The sequence below is a fragment of the Zymoseptoria tritici genome, chromosome 9, assembly GCF_000219625.1.
Source record: "Zymoseptoria tritici IPO323 chromosome 9, whole genome shotgun sequence".
NCBI classification, from domain to species: Eukaryota; Fungi; Ascomycota; class Dothideomycetes; order Mycosphaerellales; family Mycosphaerellaceae; genus Zymoseptoria; species Zymoseptoria tritici.
Window position 1 is genome coordinate 619,421 of NC_018210.1, and position 20,666 is coordinate 640,086.

Here is a 20,666-nt window from a genome sequence, read left to right on the forward strand (position 1 = left end):
TCTAGGGGTTAAAGGTAGATTAGCGTTAGCAACTTAGAGTTTAGAAAGGCGTTTATAGCGTCTATCTAGATTATTTCTAGGTTAAAGTATACTATAATTACTATTAATAACCTAAATAGCCTCGCTGCGAGGGTGGCTGCGTACGTATTAAGCTCGGTTAACTACAAATCTCCTCTTATATAGATTCGAGCCTTAAACTTCTCTAAGTGCCCTTTTAAGTCTTACTTATATTTAAATACCTATGTTAATAGGACGGTAGGGTTGTTTTCCGCTTAACTTTTAGGGATCTAATAGAACGTTCTAGTATCTAAGGCCTTTTAGAATTTAGCTCTTACTACTTTCTTAAACTCCTCTAAGTACTTATATATAATAAGATCTTTCTAGCGTTTTAGTTCTAGCGGTAAATCTCCGATTAGGACCGGTACGTCTTTTACGGATGCTCCTTCTTCTATAACCGCCTTTATCGTAGTAATAGCGAAGACTCTTAATATCGTCGTATACGTCGCGAACATTCCCGTAGTATTAAATAAGGTTATTTCGCTAAAGTTAAAGTCTATAACCTCGGCGTTGAAGCTTAGAGGTAACTAGTAATCGATTATTCTCTACCGTTAAGCCGATAACGTCGGTTTATCTAGCTTATCGTCCGGATCTATTTGTTCCGGTCCGCGCTTCTAAGCTTAATTAAAAGGGAAGAGTTAATTGTCCGTATACTTAATGCCTTAGACACCGACAAACGTTTTTATAATGTCCTCTCGTATCTCTTTAGGTCGGTTATAGGGGATTATATATTTAATATTACTATCGTCCTAAATTAGAGTACCTCTTCGGAAGGATTCCGGAATTTCGACCTTATTACCTTATCTAGCGATGTAGCTTATGTATATAGCCTCTTATAGGTTATAAAATTAATATACTTCTATAGCGTAGTCTAGTTCGACATTAATCGTAAGATTAAGTAGCACTACTATGTTTAGATCGAAGTCGTAGAGTCCTTCGTACTTTATCTTCTTATTAAATACTATATCTCTAGTCCTAATTACTCTGTCTAGGCTTAGGATCTAGATCCGAAAGATGTTATATCCCTCGAAGCCGACTAGGTATCCGATTCTTACTCGCTCTATTATCTTCTCCCTTTTAGGGACGTCTTTTAGATTAGTTTTATATATATACGCTCTCGACCCGAACTTATAGATGTAGGCGATATCTAGCTTCTAGTTTGTCGCTATCTCTTATATAGATTTATAACCTAATGCTTACGTTAGGGCCCTATTTATAATATAGGCTACTATTACGTAGGCTTTATTCTAGAGATCCTTTAGGAGCCTCGATTCGATAATTAGTGTCCTTGCTATCTCGACAATAACGCCGCCGGCTCGTTCTACTAGGTCCTATACTTACGTATACGGTGCTAAGGGCTTCTACATTACTAATCCCTTACGGAGTACGGATTAAAACGTTAATCCGTACTTAGGGTCTACGTCCGATCTAAGGGCGAATATTTTACGACCTATACTCTTTATAAAGGTCTAAAGTTCCTCGAAGTATCGTACTAGGCTCGCTTAATTAGCATTCGGCATCGTCTAAACGAAGTATAGGTATGTCGTTAAATCTACGGCGTAAAACATATATTTATCTCCGTTCTTTACTATATTAAATTCTACGATATTAGACGCAACGTCGGAAAAAGGTGCTAGCATCCTAATCTTAACCGGTTTTCTTTAAGAAACGACTCTTTTCGACTTACTCTAGGTATATAAGTAGCATTCGTACATTTTAGGGGCCGCATCTCTATCTTTTAGATACTCTACGCCTTTAGCGGCTCGATAGAGTTCTAATATACGATTACCTCCGATGTAGCCTATAACTCGGTACTATTAGGCCTAAGAGAGGACTCTAGGTCGTCTCGTAGCCCTACTATCCGTCGCGAAGGCGACGAGCTATTTGTCGGCTAGTTAATCCCTTTTTAACGCTATCTCGACGCTTAGGGGTTAACTGTCCTCGTTAAGTAGCTAGTTAATAATTTTAATCCTTACTTTCGGCGTAGTCGCTAGGTTTAGGTATAGTAGGCCGCTATATCGCTTAATCTTAGTAACAACTGCTCCGGACTTATCTATCTAGTTGTCGGTCCTCTCGTCTAAGAAGAGGCCGAAGTCTCTATATAGCCTAGTCGATACGATGTTAACGTAAAATCCGGGTATATATAGGACGTCCCTTAGTAATAGCGTAATCGGCTTACCTAAGGGTAATAGGAACTACACTTTTGCCGTACCTCTTATAGTAGCCTTTATCTATTAGTTCCCGGTGTAAATCGATACGTTATATAGTATATTAACGACCTCGAATCCCGCTATAGTTAGATTGTTTACGATATAAACGTTTAAGCTACTATCTAGAAGCTATCGATTCTTCTCGTCGTAAGCTTCGGTCGATATTACTCTAAACTAAGTTACCGCTCTAATAGCGTAACTGCTATACTACGTCTTCGGTTCGTTAGAGACGATTATCCTACTTAAACTAGGTGTTCCGGACCTAGTCTATTCCTTTAGTACCTTAGTAACCTTATAGTAATCCTTTAGTCCTATAGTAATAGGGTCTCTAAATTTTATCTACTAGAGGCACTTAGCCTTGTCCTTCTTAAGGATATTCCGGTAGTTGTCGAGGAATTTCTTATCCTCTTTTGTTATATCGGCTTTATTAGGTCGAAGACGATAGTTAACGATAGGACAATCTCCTAGTTTTAGATACGCTTTGTCGGCGTCTTTACCTATATACGGTTAATAGGTCCTGTCCTTATTATTAGGCCTGTTCCCTCTATTTTAATTACCTAAATTAGTCGTTACGTTAAATATTACCTAACCTATTCCGGTAATTTAAGCCTCTTTAGACCTAAACGTAGCGTTTGTACGGAACTACTTAGCTAAGTTGCTAGGGTCTCTATTAATAAACGTAGTTACGTCGTAAACGTATTAACTAAGATTATTCTTGCTTGCTAATAGTCTTCTTATAGTAATATTAATCTTATCTTCTACTATCTGTACGAAGTCGTCTTTTAGGATACTAGCGGCCGGATAGTATCCTCTAACTATCTTCTTTTTAAGCTTAATCTACTTCTATAGGTGTATAAGGATGTTAGATAACTTAGGTCTAGACAACAGGTCGTTATATTATTTAGAAAGTATTCTACGCCTCGTTGCGTCGTCCGGCGCGAATATCTTAGTTACGAAGTCTATCTAGCTTACTAGTGTCCTAGACTAATCGTTAAGGTCGTCTAGGTACGTTAACGGAATAGTCCGGCTAAAGTATTTTTTAAAATCTTCTTTCTTCTTCCTAAACATCTCGTAGATAACGGATTCTCTAGTATAGTTCTTTATTTTAGAGTCGAAAATAGCTTTATTTTGTTGCTACTTTATAAAGTTCTCGCCTTCTAGAAGTTAAGTGTCTATAAGGCCTAAATCCGTCTTATTCGGTATATTTAGGACCTTTAGTTCTAGAGTTCGGTCTACGGCTATACCGTTTATAACTATTAGGGTTGTCTCTCGTATATATTACTATATATAGTTATTAATTGCCGCCGACTTAGTGTTTAGGTACTATTCGTCGTACTTAGTTTAATCGGTGTAGACGATTTCTCGACGCTTTAGTCCTATTACGGTTAGAAAACCTAACGAGTCTAGCTTAAGACCTTCTATTGTTGCTTGTTAATGCGAATTTGTCTTTAATCTTGTTGTTTAAGTCGAAACCGGGCTTATAACTGTTAATTAAGTAGTGCAATGTAGGGGTAAACTTTAAGATTAAGAAAACCTATATGTTTCTTAAGGTTATCGACCTAAAGACTATATAGACGCCGTGATTCTAAATACCTAAAAGGGGTTGGGGTCTTATCGCTAATATCCTATAATATCATATAGGATACTAACTACGTAATCAGGTTGTTAGAGTTAATATCCCTAGTCTTACCCTGTTTCATGAATTAACGCTAACAGATCGACACTTGTCTTGAAACCCACACGGATCTGGGTCCTCCCGGAAGACTCGCTCAAGGCTCCCCTGCTCTCTCAAACCGCCTTATTTCTGAATTTGAACCTCGGCCTCGCACTGTCGCCAACGCACCAATCACCCCTCCATTCAATATCCTGCGCTCAAGCATCCCGAGCGTTGAACCACCTGATGTCTGGCAGTACGGTGACCACTCCGATGCGTTCAGCCACTGTGAGCTTTACCTAAGTCGACTGTTGTCAACGATCTGGCCTTGTCCTCCCGGGAGTGCTGTCAAAGGACGAATTGGTACTTTATCTTGAACCCAGTCTCGCCGATGTCATCGAATCGGAGCAGGGATATAGTCGTGGAAAGAGTCTGGGCCACTCTTGTATACACGAAACAAGATGAGCCTGGAACATCCTGATCCGGTGCTGTCCAACCAACTTGTGCAAAAGCGGACAAATCAGGAAAACAGTGGAAATCGTGAGCATCCGCGAGGAACAAGACAGCAGGTGGTCAACACCACAGCTCACCGCACTCGCGACAAGGATGGATGGCTGGATGGACTGACGATGTCATTTGATGACGCAGAACAGCTGGTCACTCTCGCATATACTACGTGAACTCGATCGCCCATTTCCCAACACTACACTCGACCAATCCAACTCAGCTGTGGTCGTACAACATCATGACTTCAATCAACGTCTGCAAGAACCGAAGCCGCTCAAACTCAACCATGGAAGTGCCAGACGACGAGCGACGCCAATCCACCGACAATCTGCGCCGCTCGACAACCACTGCCAAAACAACCACTGCCAAAACCATCGATCCCGCCGAGAACGCAAAGTACTGCTCCTTCTACAGGCGCCTCAGCCGGGAAGTCAACGAGAAGATTCAAGAAGCCGCGTACAACGACGATGTCACAGTGGAGCAAGTGAAGCAAGAGTCGAAGAGGAAGACCCCTCCGCCGGTCTTGGATGGACCGGAATTGCACGATTTCAGAAAGTTCAGGAAGGAGGACTTTGAGAAGTTCAAGGCTTCGAAGCAGGTGTATAAGGGCGCGGAGGTCGTGACCAAGAAATGGGAGTAGGATGCGATTTGTTCTGATCATGCGCCATCCGGACAACCGCGTGCGTTCCAATATGATTCCGGACGAGAAACTCCGCGATGTACATTGAGCTCAAGACCGATCGGCCGCCGCACCCCTCGACATGCTGGAGAATGAGCCCGACCGTCAGACACCGAACCTGCTTCAGCCAGCACCACGACTCTTCTTCGCAGCCCGTTTCCTCATGGGATGAGGCGGCTGCTTCCAAGCAGGCTGATCAGGATCCAATCCAACAAGACAGTTCACGGTCTCCGCTCCCTCTCCTGCATCATTGATCTGAGTGCCGATCGGCGAGCGCCAGTGTCCCGTCATCTTGATCTCAAGATCAAGCATCTCAGCTAGTGTTTGGCCGGCGGAAAGAGCGTCCGCTGCACGAGCGTGGTAGAAGGACGTCAATATTTGCTTAGCGGCTTCTCGGTCACCGGTGGTGATGAGAGCAGCGGCGGCTTTTTCGTAAACCTCAATGTCACTCCGCGAAGCGTTTTCCACTCCTCTCAGTATATTTTGCACTCTTGTTAGATAGTTCTCCGGGTCCGAGCAAGTGTAATATAGTACGCGCTTGAACACACGCCCAGCGAACAGACTCGCCTCCTGTAATTCGAAATCAGGATTCAAGAAAGAGGACGAAGCACCTGTTGTAAGATATCGATGTTGACCGTACTCCGGCGGCACCGAAGTCACCCCAAGCCAAGTCGGAATGAAAGGAGCAGTAACGGAGCCAATTGGAGCGTTCCACATGCGCAGAAGATCGCAATCAGTCCCAGCTCGAAGGCTCACAATCTGGCCATATCCAGCTTCGTCGTCGGAGATGCGGTAGTCTCGCACACGTTCCATGAGTTTCTCTTCCGTCAGAGGTACCATGGCGAGAGTCGCTTCTTCTAGCGCTGCTTGCGACATGTATTTGAAGCCTCCGTCGCGGGCAGTGTAGTTGCCTTGGACTCCGTAGACTTTGAAGATGTTGAATGGCTCGGAGCCTTTCGGGTCCCACCATCCCTGCTCCACAGCGAATGAGACCAGATTCGGAGAACCCATGTAGTCGGTGTTGTTGGTCATGTAGTCAGTCGGAAAGTCCTCGATATATCCCGGGTAGAGGACTCGCACAGTGTTCTCGCCCAATCGTTCCGCGGCCCAGAGTCCTTTGCCTCCGGAAAATTGCAACATCACCCAGCCTTCGTTGTGGTCCGCCACAAGATGCGAATTGCCTCCATAATCGGCGTAGCCGTACTCCGCGATCAGATCGCCCATGATCTCGATGCCCTCCCGGGCTGTGCTGGCTCGTTCTAAGACTCTGCGGGCAAGATCACTGTACTGCAGTCCTCGTTGTGGATTCGGTGTCATATCGTAAAGTTCCGTCCTCGAGTCGGACCAGACATCTCGGACAGTGATACCTTTCTCGTTCAGTCCGCCATTAGTTAATGGTGCCGGGAAACCCTCAAAGTCCGAGTATTCCATTGACATGTACCGGAAGGTATGGGCCACTTGCGGTATCTGGATCAATTCTCCTGGAAGTACAGCGTCCTCGGTAACACCAACCGTGATGGTCTCGTTCAAAGCATGGTCTTTCGCTGGGAAGATTTCGAGCCAATGGCTGCTCACTTCCTCACCGGTGCCTCCGACAAGAACGGACCCATCTGCTGTGAGATTCTTGCCGACATAGAAGGCGTGGCTTGCGGAAGCCGCTCCCGTGAAAGCCAGCAGCGCTGAGGCGAGACTTATCGCAGTCATGTTAGATGTACGCTTCGATCGAGGTGCGTATATTTCGATCTCTTGCCAGCGCTTTTCTTCGACGAAGTTCGTTTTGTGTCCCTCATGAATCGAAGAAGAAAATGGTACCAGGATCCTTGGCCGCTTGGCCGAAGCCCGATAGAGGCCGCATCTTTCGCAGGATAAGACGAGGAAAACTGACAGCTTTGAAGGCAGATCAGCCGCTGTCGTGGCGTGGACCACGGAGTTTCCTCAGGCCTCGATCCGACTCAAATGTCGGCGCCGATGTGATGGACCTCACGTATCAAAAGCCGGGCGAAACCCAGGTCCTGTCTCCAAAACATGAGTGAATGCTCGTCCGTTTAGCCCTTCCCGAGCCAACGTGATCATCAAGCTCGATCGTCTGTCGATGCCCGCCAAAAAGAGACATCGATTGAGTTTCCAACCTGTCTTTACCGGGAGGTCCGGGAACCCAGGTCGACACTCATGGCCCCCCCGCGGTACGAGACCGCCCTCTTCCGGTCATCCCGAGACGAACTGTTTAGAGCACATAAGCAGCTTGTCCCTCCCCGCCATTTTCAACTCCAACATTGAATCCGACTTCAAGATTGACTTCCACGCCAACTTCTACGCCAACTTCCGAGGTCACACCGGAACTTCGAAACAACAAGAACGTCAACGACAACAATGCAGATCTTCCAGGTCTCCATCATCCTCGCGCTGACCTCTACGGTCACAGCAGTATGGGCAAGTCTGCCCTCAGACTTGCGCGTATACTTTCGCGTACTAACACTGTCCAGCGATGCCAAACGTGCTCCGGCGACGTCGACTGTCAACAATTCCCTTACGGCCACTGTGTTGGAAACGGACCAGGAGAAACTGGTGTCTGGGACTGCAACTCCGTACGCATTTCTTTTTACCATCACGGGAGTGACAACTCCTTCTATCCCGTTGGCTGACGTTCGTTTTTCCCGAAGAATGCGCCCTGTCTTACTCATGACAACAACGACATCCCCAATCTCCATTGGTGCGTTCCTCTCACAGACCAGCCTGGTCAGACTGCGACTTGCACTTAGCGCTCGTTTGCGCTTGAGGATGTTCGGAGGTGTTTCGAAAGCATGGCACCCTCCTTCAATGGCCGGCGCCGAGTCGAATCATTGCTTTCTGCTTGCAGTCCTTGGCCTTTGACGAAGAGGACACGACACTCGTTCGGGGAAAAGAAAGAGGAGGGCACCGTCACACATGATGGCGCTGGTGGCTACCTGGAAGCTTTGTACGTCAGCTCGAGAAAGGAATACAAGTCATCGACCGATACACCTTTTTCTCCCTGTCCTGTGTGTCCGGTACCCACAGTGATGTCCATCAGCAGACTGGACAAAAATGTCATGGTATCTTGAGGATCGTATGAAGGACTTACTCGAGTTGATGCACTGTTATAACTCCCCTACTCGAAAGATTGCGGTTCTCCGCTTTGGGACGAGGAGAGATAGATCTGTTGATGTTACCCCGATCAATGCTGTTCTCATTCATCAGTGCCTGTAACATTGGTGGTATACATGCTGACCCGTCTTCGTGCTGCAACGCGCCCTATCAAAGTCCTGTTTTACTCTTTCTTGCCCGATGCCTTTCCGAGGGTCTGCATTTGCGAACCTTCTATCATGCCTCATCTGCCTCTTGCTCGAACCCACTTGTTTCTTACAAGTACCTCCGGCTTCCCGCCGATGAACGCAAAAGACAAAATGCAAGTAAAGAAGCAGATGGCTGCCAGCACAGCATTCATGTTGCCATACCCAATCTTCTCCTTTAACTCTCCGGCGAGCTCAGGTCCGATGCCCAAACCGAGGTTGAACACCATGCTGCTCAGTCCATAAAGCTGTGCATAAGGTCCATTCTGACCGAAAAGCTTTGGATTCGCTTCGTAGTATTTTTGCACGATTGCTCCAGCTTCCACAATACTGGGTGCTCCAATTCCAGCAAGACCGAGTCCACAACCACAGAGTAGGACAACATAGATGGCAATCTGGTCGCTCCCTCCAGGCTGAACAAGTCGGAGGCAGATCAACACTGGTCCCAGAAAGCCATATGCGAATACAGCGACGACTTTGGTGCCATATCGATCTACGGCCCATCCGATGACCGGACCAAACACAAAGTCGAAAACGCCAAGCGGGATGAAGAGAAGGCCGGCCTTGAGAGGTGCAAATCCAAAGGCCTGCTTCGCAAAAGTTGGGATCGTGGAGTCGAATGACCCCAGAAGGAGTGCTTGGACCATGGAGATCAGCAGAGCAGTGAGTAGCATGGGGTCTGACAAGCAATTGAGAAGAGGAATCTTTCTAAACAGGCCGGACATCGAACCCGCTGGCGGCAGATGGTAGTATTCGTCCGGAGGTGGCACGCTGCCGAGCAATGGCGTTTGCTCGTGATCCTGGCCATTGTTGTTTCCGTTGGAGTCCTGCTGTTCCCCGTCGTTGTTGTCCTGCTCCTGCTGTCTGGCAGTGAGGTCGCCGACAGAATCCGGGTCTTCGGCATGGTACTTCATTGCAATCTTCTTCTCGATCACAAGCAATCGCATGATAAAGTCGATGACCAGCATCGCCGCGCTAATGCCAAAGACTCCAATGTAGCCCGTCTTCTCGTACAGAACGCCACCCAGAAGTGGCGCCGCAAAAGCGCCCACCGAGATGAATCCAAAGATGCTCCCGATGGTCTTGCCTAGGTTCTCCGGACCAACTGTCTCGAGGCACATAGCCAAGCCGACCGTCCAGACGACCGCCGCACTGATACCCTGCAAGACCCGCGCCAACGCCAAGATCACCACCGTCTGCCCAAGGAACAGCAACACAGTAGAAGCCAGCAAAGCCGCCAGTCCGAATAAGAACGGCGCCTGTCTCGTCGCCGTTTTGTCCGCGAAGTATCCAGCAATGGGCGAAGCAATCACCGATGACGCTGCATATCCGGCCAGCAAAGCGGAGACATAGCTTTGGACTTGGTCTTCAGGAACTCCGACTCGATCTTGGAGCATGAAAGGAAGCACCGGAACGATGATGCCGTAGAGGAAGAGATCCGTGAAGAGACCGACTGCCACTGTGGCTATGATGAACACTGTGTTGGAACGCCATTCGAGTCCGGCAGGGAGGACGGAGTAGTCATTTTGGACCTGGATTGTGTTCAACAGCTTTGTGAGGCCACGAGATTTGGGCATTGCATCCACACCGGCCTATCCTGAGGTCGGACAATGAAACAGACACGATTCCGCGAGAATGGAAAATGTTGTAATGGGCAGGAAAATGGTCGGAGATAATGCATGATGCAGATGTCGCGCAGACGTCATCTCCTGCCAGCTTGAAGTCTGTTTGAGCCGTGAAGGCTCGACCCACCTCACCTCATCCTCAACATCGACACTTTCATAATGTTACAGAAGTTCTCATACTGTAGCCGCTGGCAAAGCGACAACATACACGCCGCCTCGAAGAAGAGCGGGTGTCGTTCCATGTTGCTACTTGAACGACGCACTACCAGCTTGAATTATCCCATCCTCACGCTGGGCATCCACATCCGCCAACACTTTATTTGCCTTTGCATATACTCTTTGTCGTTCTATTTCCACCTCGATCCATTCAGAATTCATCAGCTCCGAGCCACAGACTCGCTTAGACAGCAGAAACGTCAGCATTTTAACGATATTGAACACGGTCGATACTCTGGAACTCACCCCTCTTCTTTCCCGAAAGTCACGATGTAGACCTTCCCATATCTCTCTTTCTGCACACCCGAGCTCAGCTTCCGCAACACCACCTCCGCAACTCGGCCGGTATTGTTCCCAAGCTGGCTTCGACATCGGCTGCCAGGGCTTTGGTAGCGGCCAGTCACTGAAATGCACGTACTTCGTCTCTCGTAAAATCTTCTTCGCGTCCCAGACCTCACCTGCGTTCGCGAGGTATCCGGAGTGGTTCGATTCGCGGAATTCGCCAGTAAGCAGAATGTTGCCGCGATGTGGCAGGACGAGAGCAGAGTCTCCGTACAGCTTGTTCAAGATCTCCATGTCGAAGTCCTCCTTTCCGCGGGTAAGTAGCGCAGCTTGAATGCTAGCGAAAGCTTCGCTGGAAGGGGTGAGGAGTGTAACCGCAGAGGTGAGTTCGATCTGGCGGCCATCGGAGGTGAGAGGCTTCCAGTATGCGCGCGGCATTGCGACCGGAGCCTCGGCGAGATGAAAAAGCTCGTCGAGAGGCTGTAGTAGAGTGGAATCAGAGTCCAAGGCGAGGATACGCGAGAACTGAGTCTGATTGAACGCAAGCAACTTAGTAGGAGAATGCATCCAGGTCGAAGCCGCTGAAATTGACGACACCTCTTGTAGGTCGATGGGCTGGAGAACCGCTGAGTACAGATCACGGGCTTGCACGAGTAGTCGAGATTCGATGCTGTCGGTTGGTAAAGATTCCCAAGTTCGCGGATATAGTAGCAGTCGCTCGGGCTGCGAACCAAGGCGATGGAGAGTTTCGAGGAGCATGAGAGAATTGCAGAGATAGTCTGAGTCTGTGGCGTAGGTCGCGTACGCAAACTCATTCCAAGTCTTGCCTGGCGGTGGCGGTGTGTTGCTGTGGTGCTTGGTCCTGATCGACCAAGGGTGGCGAGGGAAATGAATGTTACGCCGATACAGGAGACTGCTCCTACTCAGTGCGAACCACAGCATGAGGAGTAACAGTGCCACAGCTAGGGCGAATCTTTCATGTACCTTGCTCCATCGCTTGATCATTGGCGTTGAAGAAGGAGAGAGGCGGTTCCACAGTACTTTCTTCGGCGAGTCGGATGGCCAGCTATCGTATCGTCCTCGCGTGCTGCTGTGTACTGGCGAAGCCCACGTGGAGCCGATTCTGCTCTTATGCTGAGCCGGTGATGGCATCCATACTTTGCCGAGAGACTTCGTCGAGTACAACGACGACATCGCCGATCAAGCCTGAGGTGCACTGCGTCTAGTAAGCAGGAACGCCTTGAGCGAAATTTCCCGATCGAAGTGAAGTGTTTCGTGAGAGCATAAACTGATGCGCGCGTTCCCGTCGCGCAAGGTGTTAAAAGCGCGCAATCTGGAATGTAGATCGTAATTCTTTCGACTTGGGTCTCCCCTGTCTTCTCCCACCACAACCCGGTCGTACCCCAGGAACACTACTCTACTTCTTTCCAAAGAATGACATAATGTTTCCTTGTCCGGGCTTTCCGCCCTTCTTGACAGCCTTGGTGCTCGCGGCCACCTGCACCTTAGCCTTCTTGGGTGCCGGCTCATCCTCAGAGAACGACTCCCATACAGCCTCTTCCCTGGTGACTGCGAAAGTTAGCGACCGATCATGGGACATGTAAGCAGAAAACATACCAAGATATCCATCCTCGTCCTTGACGGTCTTTTTCTTCATGACCCTCCTGCGACCTCTTCTCCGTCCATTCTCGACTGTCAACGTCTCTGTCGGCTCTTCCTTTGCCTGTGAGGTAGCTCCATCAATCGCGCCATCGTCATGCTGACTATGTTCGACCTCGGTGGGCGTTGCTGTACCTGGCGTCGCCCTACGGTCTTCCATCTCCTCATCCTCAGCGTCCATCATAGCCTCGAGCCTGGCTTTCCGATCGTTCTTCGACTCTCCCGTGGGTTCTTTGACTTCTGCTAGCTCTTCAGGAAGGCCGGAGCCTGCATCGTCGTCATCATCATCGGAAAAGCCGCCCATTGCTACGTCTTCTTTCTCCGCAGCCGCGGCTGCCTCTTGGGACTCCTCCGCCTTTCGTTTAGCATTGGCGGTTCCTTTGGCGAACGACTTGAAGATGCTGGAGTCGTTCTTCTTTGCAGGCTTCCTGGTCGTATCGAACTTGCTGGCGGGCACAATCTTCTCGGCGGGTTTGGCCTCTGCGGAGGGCGTGGCTGCTCTGGACGATGCAGCTGGCGCTGCGGCTTTCGCAGAGGCGGGTTTCGCGGCCGCAGGCTTCGCAGGAGCAACGACTTTCGGTGGCACACCGCCCTTTGCCCTTCTCCTAACCTCCTTGTTCTGTATAACACCGTACTGCTTCCACTCCTTCATCGGATCTTCTCCAGCATGCTCGGCGGCGACCCGTCTGTTGCAGTCTGTCAAGACTTGTATATCTCCGACAGTGCTTGGCTGTAGACTGTAGATGTGTATTCCGGAAATGCTTTCAAACCGCTTCCGTGCTTCTTCGAGATGCTCCTCCCGTACCAACATCACAGAGTGCATGCGAACGATAGCCTCCGACTCGTGGTCTTGCGGCTGCATCGAGCTGCTCGGTAGCAGCGGACTGCTCTGCAGGATACTGTCGTCCCCATCCTGCTGACTCTGGCTTTGCACCGGGCTCGTTTGGGCGATCGTTTTCGTGCCGCTGAGAATGTAGGTTGCGTGGACGCTGCCGGGCTTCTTGCTGTTCTGCTTGCGGTGAAAGTCGAACAGCATCCTAAACATGATCAGAAGCTTGGCATGCTTTTATGCGCATAGGTGCGTACTGTTTCGCGAGATTACTGTGGACTTTCAATGCTCTGCTCAAGTTGCGGTAGCTGATCTATACATTGTCAGTCGTCGCTTGGATGAGAATAGATGAAGAAGACTTACGAACTGCTGCTCGTTGAGCACTTGCACAGCAAGGTACTCATTGTAGTCTTGCGCCATGCTTGAGTGAATTGAGATGTCAGAGATGTGCTTCCTGGACGGTGGCCTCGGAGGTAGACGTGTCGAAGCACGAACTCGACGCGAAACCTCAGGCATCAACTTTTCCCTCTAAGCGTTCCTTCGTTCACGGCGACTTCACCTCTTTCACACCACCATCAGAATGTCGAATGTGCTCATCCTATGCATTGTGTCAACGACCGACGTCATTACCGTCGAAGATGATCAATGTTTTGCATTGCGGGACTCCCCAAGACGTCGCCCCTGCAGGATATATGCATGATGTAGCCACCACACTCCGCGTTGAGGAACATCATTAGACGGAGAGCCCTGTATAACGATATCACTGTGCAGAGGTTTGTGCTTTGACATTCCGGGCACGATGTCGAGCATATGACCGAGTGGCCATCAGTGGTGGGCAGCGGCTGCCTGCACGTATCGGTATAACATTTGCCAATTCTCAATTGACTATTTGCAAGCTGAAATGAGACAGTGTTGGACTCCTGGGTCATGCGACTTGCGAAAGTCAGAAGTGGGGTTCCATTTGATCTCGCTCTCGATAGGAGGCGTTCGATTTCGTTCGAATACAATTGGGCATTGGCATACCGATGCCACGGTTGAAGATGCGACCAAGAAGATCTGGGGCCGTACTGAGCTCCAAGGTCTGTGCAGAGCGCCGGAAGCCAGTATGGAGTGATGTTCACTCCGAGGCCATACTTGCGCAAGGAAGCCAGAGCCCGTCAAACAGTCGGAACACCATGAACCTTGTGCGTCACACCAACAGTCCTGAGAAAAGTCTGCCTGCTCATGTCCGGCCACAGATAGGTGAGAACAACATGCAAAATTGGCGGACGTCTCTGGTAAAGCCACATCGTACTAGAAGGCCAGTGCACGATGCTCCATACGTTTCGTAGCCCGTCCGAAGGTCGCAGCGACAGTCCGCTCCTGCCGCTTTCGGCTAGCTCAAGGGCCAACTCCGGCACTCAAAAGGCAATCAACATATTGAACAAACGTTTGCCTCCGCCATCTTCGGTGAAATGTCCTGGTGGGATTGTCCCAACTACCCGTTACTTCGTGCCCATCATCCGCAAGGTAGGTGTGAAAGGATGCAGTGTTCAAATCCTGCGGTACATTTCGACCATCGCTGAAGTAACAATAAACGGTTCTGTACCCGACACCGGTGGTCTGGTGCGAGACAGCCATCAAAGCCTGAATGTCCCTTTCTTTTTGCCAATTATCTTGGGTGGTGAGGGCCGCGTGGTCAAGTCCGCGTCGAAAGTTTTGTTTGCATCGTTATCGAAGAGCGAGGACGACCACCCACGAGCAGCCTCCTTTCCTGCTCATGTGATGTATCGCTGGTGGATATAGGCAAGACAAATCAGGCCTTCTCTCGCGCACCTTGATCATGCTTGGTTTGCCCACCCTCCTCGTGAAAGCTCTTTTGCTTCGTGTCGTCCGAGGCGTCATCGGCCGACACATCGATCTCGCGTTGATAGACAACCACTTCATCTGACGCAGAAGGAAGTCAGCACACCCACACGCACGGAGGAGTTTTCAAATTCTTGACATACCGACGTCTCCGAAAATGGCTGCGACTTCTTCGAGAGGCTTTCCCTTCGCTGGCCAGGGTGTCAGCTAAGCTCACTGTATTGAGAGACACAAACTCACTGTCCGGAAACCAGAACCAGATGATGACACTGCCGATCGTGCCAGGGATGATGAAAGCAAGATAAAACTTCCAGCCGATGTTTCTGAAAAATTTTAGTCTTGCCCAAGTGTCACGAGCGGCCGGAGAGACCTACTCGAATGCAGTTGGCGCTGCTTGAAGCCACATGATGTTCATCAACGAGATCATCGCTACGCCTGCGGACATACCCTTGGCACGCAGGTGGGCCGGCCAGATCTCAGCGATGTATGTGAATTGCAGTCCTGCGTAAAGTCAGAGAACAGAATTCAAACCTCAATTGTTCAGTCGGACTCACCGTCGAGACACCAGTCGTACGGAATCTCGAAAATGAAGAGCATTGCAACGGCAGCTTGCAAAGCGGCCTCATTGCTCGAGTTGGCGAACTGAGCTAGCAATGCTGCTTCGATGATGAGTGTGACCATGCAGCCGAACACACCCACGGCGATGAACCTGTTGCGAGAGAAGTGGTCGACCAAGAACGATGCCATCATGTTCAGGCCGACTGCCAGTGTCAACCACGCGGCTGGATAGAGCAGTTGCTTGGTTTCGGAGAAGCCAAGTCTTTTGTACAAGAGCGGGCCGTAGTCTAGATGTCGTCAGCATTCGGGATGTTATTGATATCAGTACTTCATGGTTCGTACTATTGATGACGAGCACTCCCGAGCACTGAATGAAAGCCGTGGTGCCTAACGTAAGCCACAGCCTCTTCCTCAACGACGGCTTCCGGAAGATGTGCATCCAGCGATCATCAAGCGTACGATCAAGTGCCAGCTGTTTTTCAATCTGAACATACTCCGAGCGGGCGAACGAATGATGCGGATCGGAGGCATCGTCGTGGAGACGGAGAAGAATAGCTCGTGCTTCTTCTGGTCGATCGTTCATGAGAAGCCAGCGAGGACTTTCGGGAACCCAGTACAATCCGCAGAGCAACATCAAAGGCCATAAGCACTGGAACATGATCGGTACACGCCATGTGTAGTTGCCGCCTTCACTCCACCAGTAGAAGCCGAAACCGATCCAAGCTTGTATCGCATAGCCGGTAACCAAGGAGATGGCATGGACGTTGACGAGAGCTCCACGGAGATGAGCCGGTACGACTTCGGACATCTGCAATTTTATTAGCACAGGGTCCGATGGGATCGAGTGATGGGACTGACCCAGATAGGCACGGCAGCCAGGATCATGAATGCGCTCGCTCCGGCGATGAAGCGAAAGACGAGGAAGACAACGATGTGAGTACTACCCGCCAGCGCTGCACCGGAGACCATGGCTATGAAGGCCGCCTGCGATGTATTAGAAGTGATGAGGTTGTTGGGGCCCGCAAAAGAACTCACGACGCCGATGCCAGCCTTACGTCCCCACTTATCCGTGAAGAGAGGCAGTGTGAGTGTCCCGATGACTCCACCGGCCTGGAATAGCCCATTCGTTGCAGCAATGAGCTGTGTGCCATTCGGACGAGTCGCAAGAGCGAAGTATGAGACGAAAGTCGGTTGTCCTGTTCGGCATCGATCAGTACCACAGTCGACGATCGACGGTGATATTCAGCACATACCCAAGGTCGATCCAATAATGGAGGCAGTGTATCCATAGGACAGAGACCCGATCGAAACGAACAACAGCATCCACAAATTGTAGGCATTAAGTTTGCGATCACTGCCTTCTTCTCCAGTAGCAAATATGCGCGAGAGGAGACCCATCGCAACAATGGAATGATAGAGCAGGACAGGAACCAACGACAAGAAAAGCTTGATGCTCGAGAAAGAACATACCCTACAACGATCCTCAGATCCTTATATTCACCCGCCGACCCGGTCGAGTCGCACCCGTCCATCCGGCAAACCTCACACCGTGCGGAGTCGTTTCGGCAACCGTGCTTGAGCCTGAAATGCTGGACGACACGAGGCCGAAGCTCGGCCTGGATACCATGCTCGTAGATAAGTGGTTGGCGCACTTGCATGCATTCCTGGTAGCGATGCCCGAGAGCGGTGATATGAGAAGACCCCGCATGATGGGCTGACTCGGCGGGGACGACTTCGTTGAGAAGGGCTGTTACCAATCCGAAATTCTTTTGCAAATGTTGGTAGACTTCGATAGAGGCAGATTGTCCGCACATGAAGTGCAAGACCATGGTCGCAAGCTTGTAGAGTACTCGCAAGGCCAAACGGTCCGGAGCGAAAAGCGCTGGCAAGAAGACTGTCGTCAATATAAGCCTGATGTACAAGCGAGCTTGACCACGCGAGGTGGTTCGAGTTTCGGCTACGGAGAGCTTGCTGGCGACTACAGCTGGCGGATCCGGAATGCAAGCAGGTGTCCCGCTTCCTTAAGGCAGTTCAAAGATCTGCCAGAATCATCCAAGCGTTTCTCTTCTCTGCGAAATCAAGGCACAAACAACCTCGAGTACGCCGCAATACTCGTCCTGCAACAGATGCACTTCGTGTAGTTTCTCGCCGCCAGACCCACCCGGCAATCATCACACATGCTCAAGCATCCACACGGCCAGACCAGAACCGTGCGCGGCGTGCTTTGACACACGACGCACTGTGGTCCGCTTTCACCCATACCTTCGGCGCCGGTCTCCCATGTGCTTTGGCGCTTGGTGGCTGCTTTGGCTTTCGAGCGCATTTTGAGCAGGAATTCCTCGAGGTCACGCTCTTCCTCCTCATCTGATGTGGGCTGGGTCGTGGTGGGAGGACGCAGGCCGCTGAGTAGCTCGGCGCGGCTGCGCTCCGTGGTGCGCCGGTATTGACTGCGAGTCATGGGGTGGTTGAACTGCAGGCGGAAGGAAAGAAGATGAGCGTCTTCGCGGTCGGATTGTGTTTGGGGATTGAGTAATCGTGAGAGGGAGCCAAGATCGAGGCCGGCGTCCGATGCTGGAGTGCCCTCCCGGTTGCGGGTCCCATATACGTCTGTTTGTGTCGGCGTTCTGCGGCCGCTTGATTCCTCCTCCCATTCTTGTTGATCATCTGTCGTGCTGGCGTTGGTCGACATTGAAATCATGCTGGTAGTGTCATCGTTATCATCGTCCTGTTCCTGGTAGTCCCCACTTGCATCGAGCTCTCCGAACCAGCCGCCGTTGCGGAACCATCTCCAAAGCTCGCCGTCCAGTTGCTCCTCGCCTTGGTATGTTCCAGCACGCTCAAGTCTCCGCCGAGATTCGGCCTCGACATCGATGTTGTCATCTCGCGCCAATGATAGCCTTCCGTCTCGTCCGATCATGTAGAATCCCAGAAAGTCCTTCTGAGCCTGTTCAGCTGGCATGGGGTTCGGCGAAGGTCGGTCGAGCAGACCGGCTACTTTCAATAGCCAATTCGGTCGATACCTCACACCAATCGTGCGCAGAAGATTAAGCAAGATATGCGCCTCCAAGCCGACCACCAGCCAGAAGATTCCGGCAACAAAGTCTCCCGTCAACTGCATGCGACTCCGGCGCTGCGCCAGCCCAAGCCCAGTCTCTCTATCTGCGTTGGGCTTGTCGGCTTGAGTTGTGCGTACAGCTTTGGATTTCCTCTCGCGCGCGTACGGCGACTGCCCGATGGCCGCATTTTGATGATCGACAAAGCTAAGACCGCGAGCGATGTCTTCGCCGAGTAGCTCGGTCGGTATGGCCAATAATCTGCGCTTCTCCACACCTGCCGCTAACTCATCGACTCTCTTCTGCTCCAGCCATGTCATGTTCGCAATCTTGATCTGCCGACCCTCATTCAAGTATACGGCCTCGCTCGCAGCTGTAAGCACGTTGAAGCCAATCTTGAGCAGAGTCGTGTAGAAGTCTTCCGACATCTTGATTCGTATCGTTGATGACTGCGAGAACTGGACGTTCGCTTGAAGGTTGTGGTAGGCCCAGGCGAAGCGCCGTCGAATGGAGCCGCCTTCAGCAGCACCAGATGGAACAGACATCGCAGTGAAGATCATGGCCAGAAGGTAGATTCCCCCGCAAAGGAGGATACCGCATACGATCAGGAAATGAGGTACGAAGCCGACGATGCAGACTGTTGGGAATCGGAGTACTCCAAGATCTGTGGCGAGATCGGTAGGTGCGAAGTAGATCTTGAGAAAGCTCCAGACGAAAGTAGTCATGTAACAGCAAGCCCAGATGCCGGTATTAACAAGCCTCGCCTTCTGTCTGATGCCAAAGACTGCCAGAGTTGCACTGCTCAGGTGACTGAAGCATGATATCAGACACACCAGCAAAACCTCCGGAGGGACATTCAGACGTTGCAGTACATCTCCCCGAGTAAGAGCGATGCCCGACGCCTGGATAGGTCCACTTTCTTTCGATCCAAAGAACCCGAATCCGAGAATACTGCTGATCATGGCTTCACACTCTGCAAAGGCGAGGGAGTGCTCGAATAGAGTCATCCCGGTCTCAGGTACTGGTGCCTTGCCCTGCAGCGCGCAGGACAATGTCTCGAAGAATTGGCTTGTGCAAAGAGTGATGAAAAACCAGTAAAGTAGCGACATTGTACCGCGCAGCTCACTTTTGTCGTCTTCCATGCCAATCATTGACATGGATCGGGCGTTGCAGCAAGTTGCATCGTCCTGCCAGAAGAGAAGTGTGGAGCTTAGCCAGTAGATGAAACCGCCTTCACCACCGAAGTCGATCGCGAGCGTCTTCAGAGGATCGCCGTACCGAAGTTGCGAGTAATTCGGCGACGTTTGACATCGCAGACCCTGAAGGATCATGATCGTTTGCATAATGAGAGCCGAGATCGGGACGAGGTATATTGCCGCTCGCACGTGGAGTCGAAATCGCAAATGTTCTCGTGAGGATGCATAGAATTGTGTGCGATTAAGCAAGATTGCCTGCGGCCGAATATCAGTACGTGTTGTCTGCATCCCCAACGACCGTCGATCTGCCTTACGATAGCGAAGGTTGTCAAAGCCCACTTCCTGCGATCCTGATCAGCTCCTGTGCTTATCACAGTTTATGCGGATCACCCAGACTTACGAAGATAAGTACGAGAAGATTCCTCCAATGTTCTTCATCTTCACGAATCCGTCCACCACACTCGTCCAGAACCATGACGACTGTTCCTCTCCAACGCGGCTCAGAGCCTCTCTGACCGAAGCCTCCAGTATCTCAGCCGTGCTTTGTGCGAACATTGAGCTCGTGATGGTGACCGTCGTGTTCATGGTTGTCCCAGTCGCGTCTGCAATCACACTGCCTCCACTCCACATCTTGTCAACCGCCTCCGGCATGTGGTCCCAGGCAAAAGATCCAGCTCGTTGGGCCAGGCGTGGAACGACCAGGAGAAGGTCCATTGCGGACGGAATGAGGGAGGAGTTGTCCATGCCTCCTGCTTCAATTGCAGGTCCGCCGCGTATGGCGGATTTCGGGTGGAGATGTATATGTGGTAGCTCTCATGCAGTGATTGCCTCTCCAGTCCGTTGACTGTTCACAAGTATGCTCGGTTTCGGTCGGACGACATGGCGCTTATGATAGCGCAGTTTTGAGGTAGGCGGGGGAAGGCGAAGGGACCGGTCGTCGATGTTTGGTGGTCGATTGTATGGATTCAAGGTTGGAATGAGGACAAGA

The 20,666-nt window shown here is 50.5% G+C and overlaps 7 protein-coding genes across 7 annotated transcripts; 1 reads left to right on the forward strand and 6 right to left on the reverse strand.

Moving 5' to 3' along the window:
• Positions 1-4,666: 4,666 nt before the first annotated feature.
• On the forward strand, positions 4,667-5,068 carry MYCGRDRAFT_87428 (uncharacterized protein; the record flags this gene model as incomplete). Its single annotated transcript, XM_003849284.1, has 1 exon — positions 4,667-5,068. One exon carries the CDS (start codon positions 4,667-4,669, stop codon positions 5,066-5,068), a length of 402 nt encoding a protein of 133 aa, XP_003849332.1.
• Positions 5,069-5,230: 162 nt separating this feature from the next.
• On the reverse strand, positions 5,231-6,811 carry MYCGRDRAFT_47899 (uncharacterized protein; the record flags this gene model as incomplete). The annotated part of the gene is made up of 1 exon (XM_003849736.1): positions 5,231-6,811. One exon carries the CDS (start codon positions 6,809-6,811, stop codon positions 5,231-5,233), a length of 1,581 nt encoding a protein of 526 aa, XP_003849784.1.
• A 1,642-nt stretch (positions 6,812-8,453) lies between these two features.
• MYCGRDRAFT_47688 (uncharacterized protein) lies at positions 8,454-9,992 on the reverse strand (the record flags this gene model as incomplete). The annotated part of the gene is made up of 1 exon (XM_003849735.1): positions 8,454-9,992. One exon carries the CDS (start codon positions 9,990-9,992, stop codon positions 8,454-8,456), a length of 1,539 nt encoding a protein of 512 aa, XP_003849783.1.
• Positions 9,993-10,505: 513 nt separating this feature from the next.
• MYCGRDRAFT_26160 (uncharacterized protein) lies at positions 10,506-11,357 on the reverse strand (the record flags this gene model as incomplete). Its single annotated transcript, XM_003849734.1, has 1 exon — positions 10,506-11,357. A coding segment is annotated over one exon (852 nt), but the record flags the coding sequence as incomplete, so codon positions are not given.
• Positions 11,358-11,955: 598 nt separating this feature from the next.
• On the reverse strand, positions 11,956-13,446 carry MYCGRDRAFT_87430 (uncharacterized protein; the record flags this gene model as incomplete). The annotated part of the gene is made up of 5 exons (XM_003849733.1): positions 11,956-12,095; positions 12,156-12,261; positions 12,313-13,234; positions 13,284-13,339; positions 13,390-13,446. 5 exons carry the CDS (start codon positions 13,444-13,446, stop codon positions 11,956-11,958), a joined length of 1,281 nt encoding a protein of 426 aa, XP_003849781.1.
• Positions 13,447-14,997: 1,551 nt separating this feature from the next.
• Positions 14,998-16,827, reverse strand: MYCGRDRAFT_47978 (uncharacterized protein; the record flags this gene model as incomplete). The annotated part of the gene is made up of 8 exons (XM_003849732.1): positions 14,998-15,062; positions 15,112-15,194; positions 15,246-15,372; positions 15,426-15,716; positions 15,772-16,237; positions 16,288-16,413; positions 16,465-16,625; positions 16,683-16,827. The coding sequence occupies 8 exons, from the start codon at positions 16,825-16,827 to the stop codon at positions 14,998-15,000; spliced, it is 1,464 nt and encodes a 487-aa protein (XP_003849780.1).
• A 679-nt stretch (positions 16,828-17,506) lies between these two features.
• MYCGRDRAFT_75388 (uncharacterized protein) lies at positions 17,507-20,233 on the reverse strand (the record flags this gene model as incomplete). Its single annotated transcript, XM_003849731.1, has 3 exons — positions 17,507-19,933; positions 19,993-20,020; positions 20,079-20,233. 3 exons carry the CDS (start codon positions 20,231-20,233, stop codon positions 17,507-17,509), a joined length of 2,610 nt encoding a protein of 869 aa, XP_003849779.1.
• Positions 20,234-20,666: the final 433 nt, after the last annotated feature.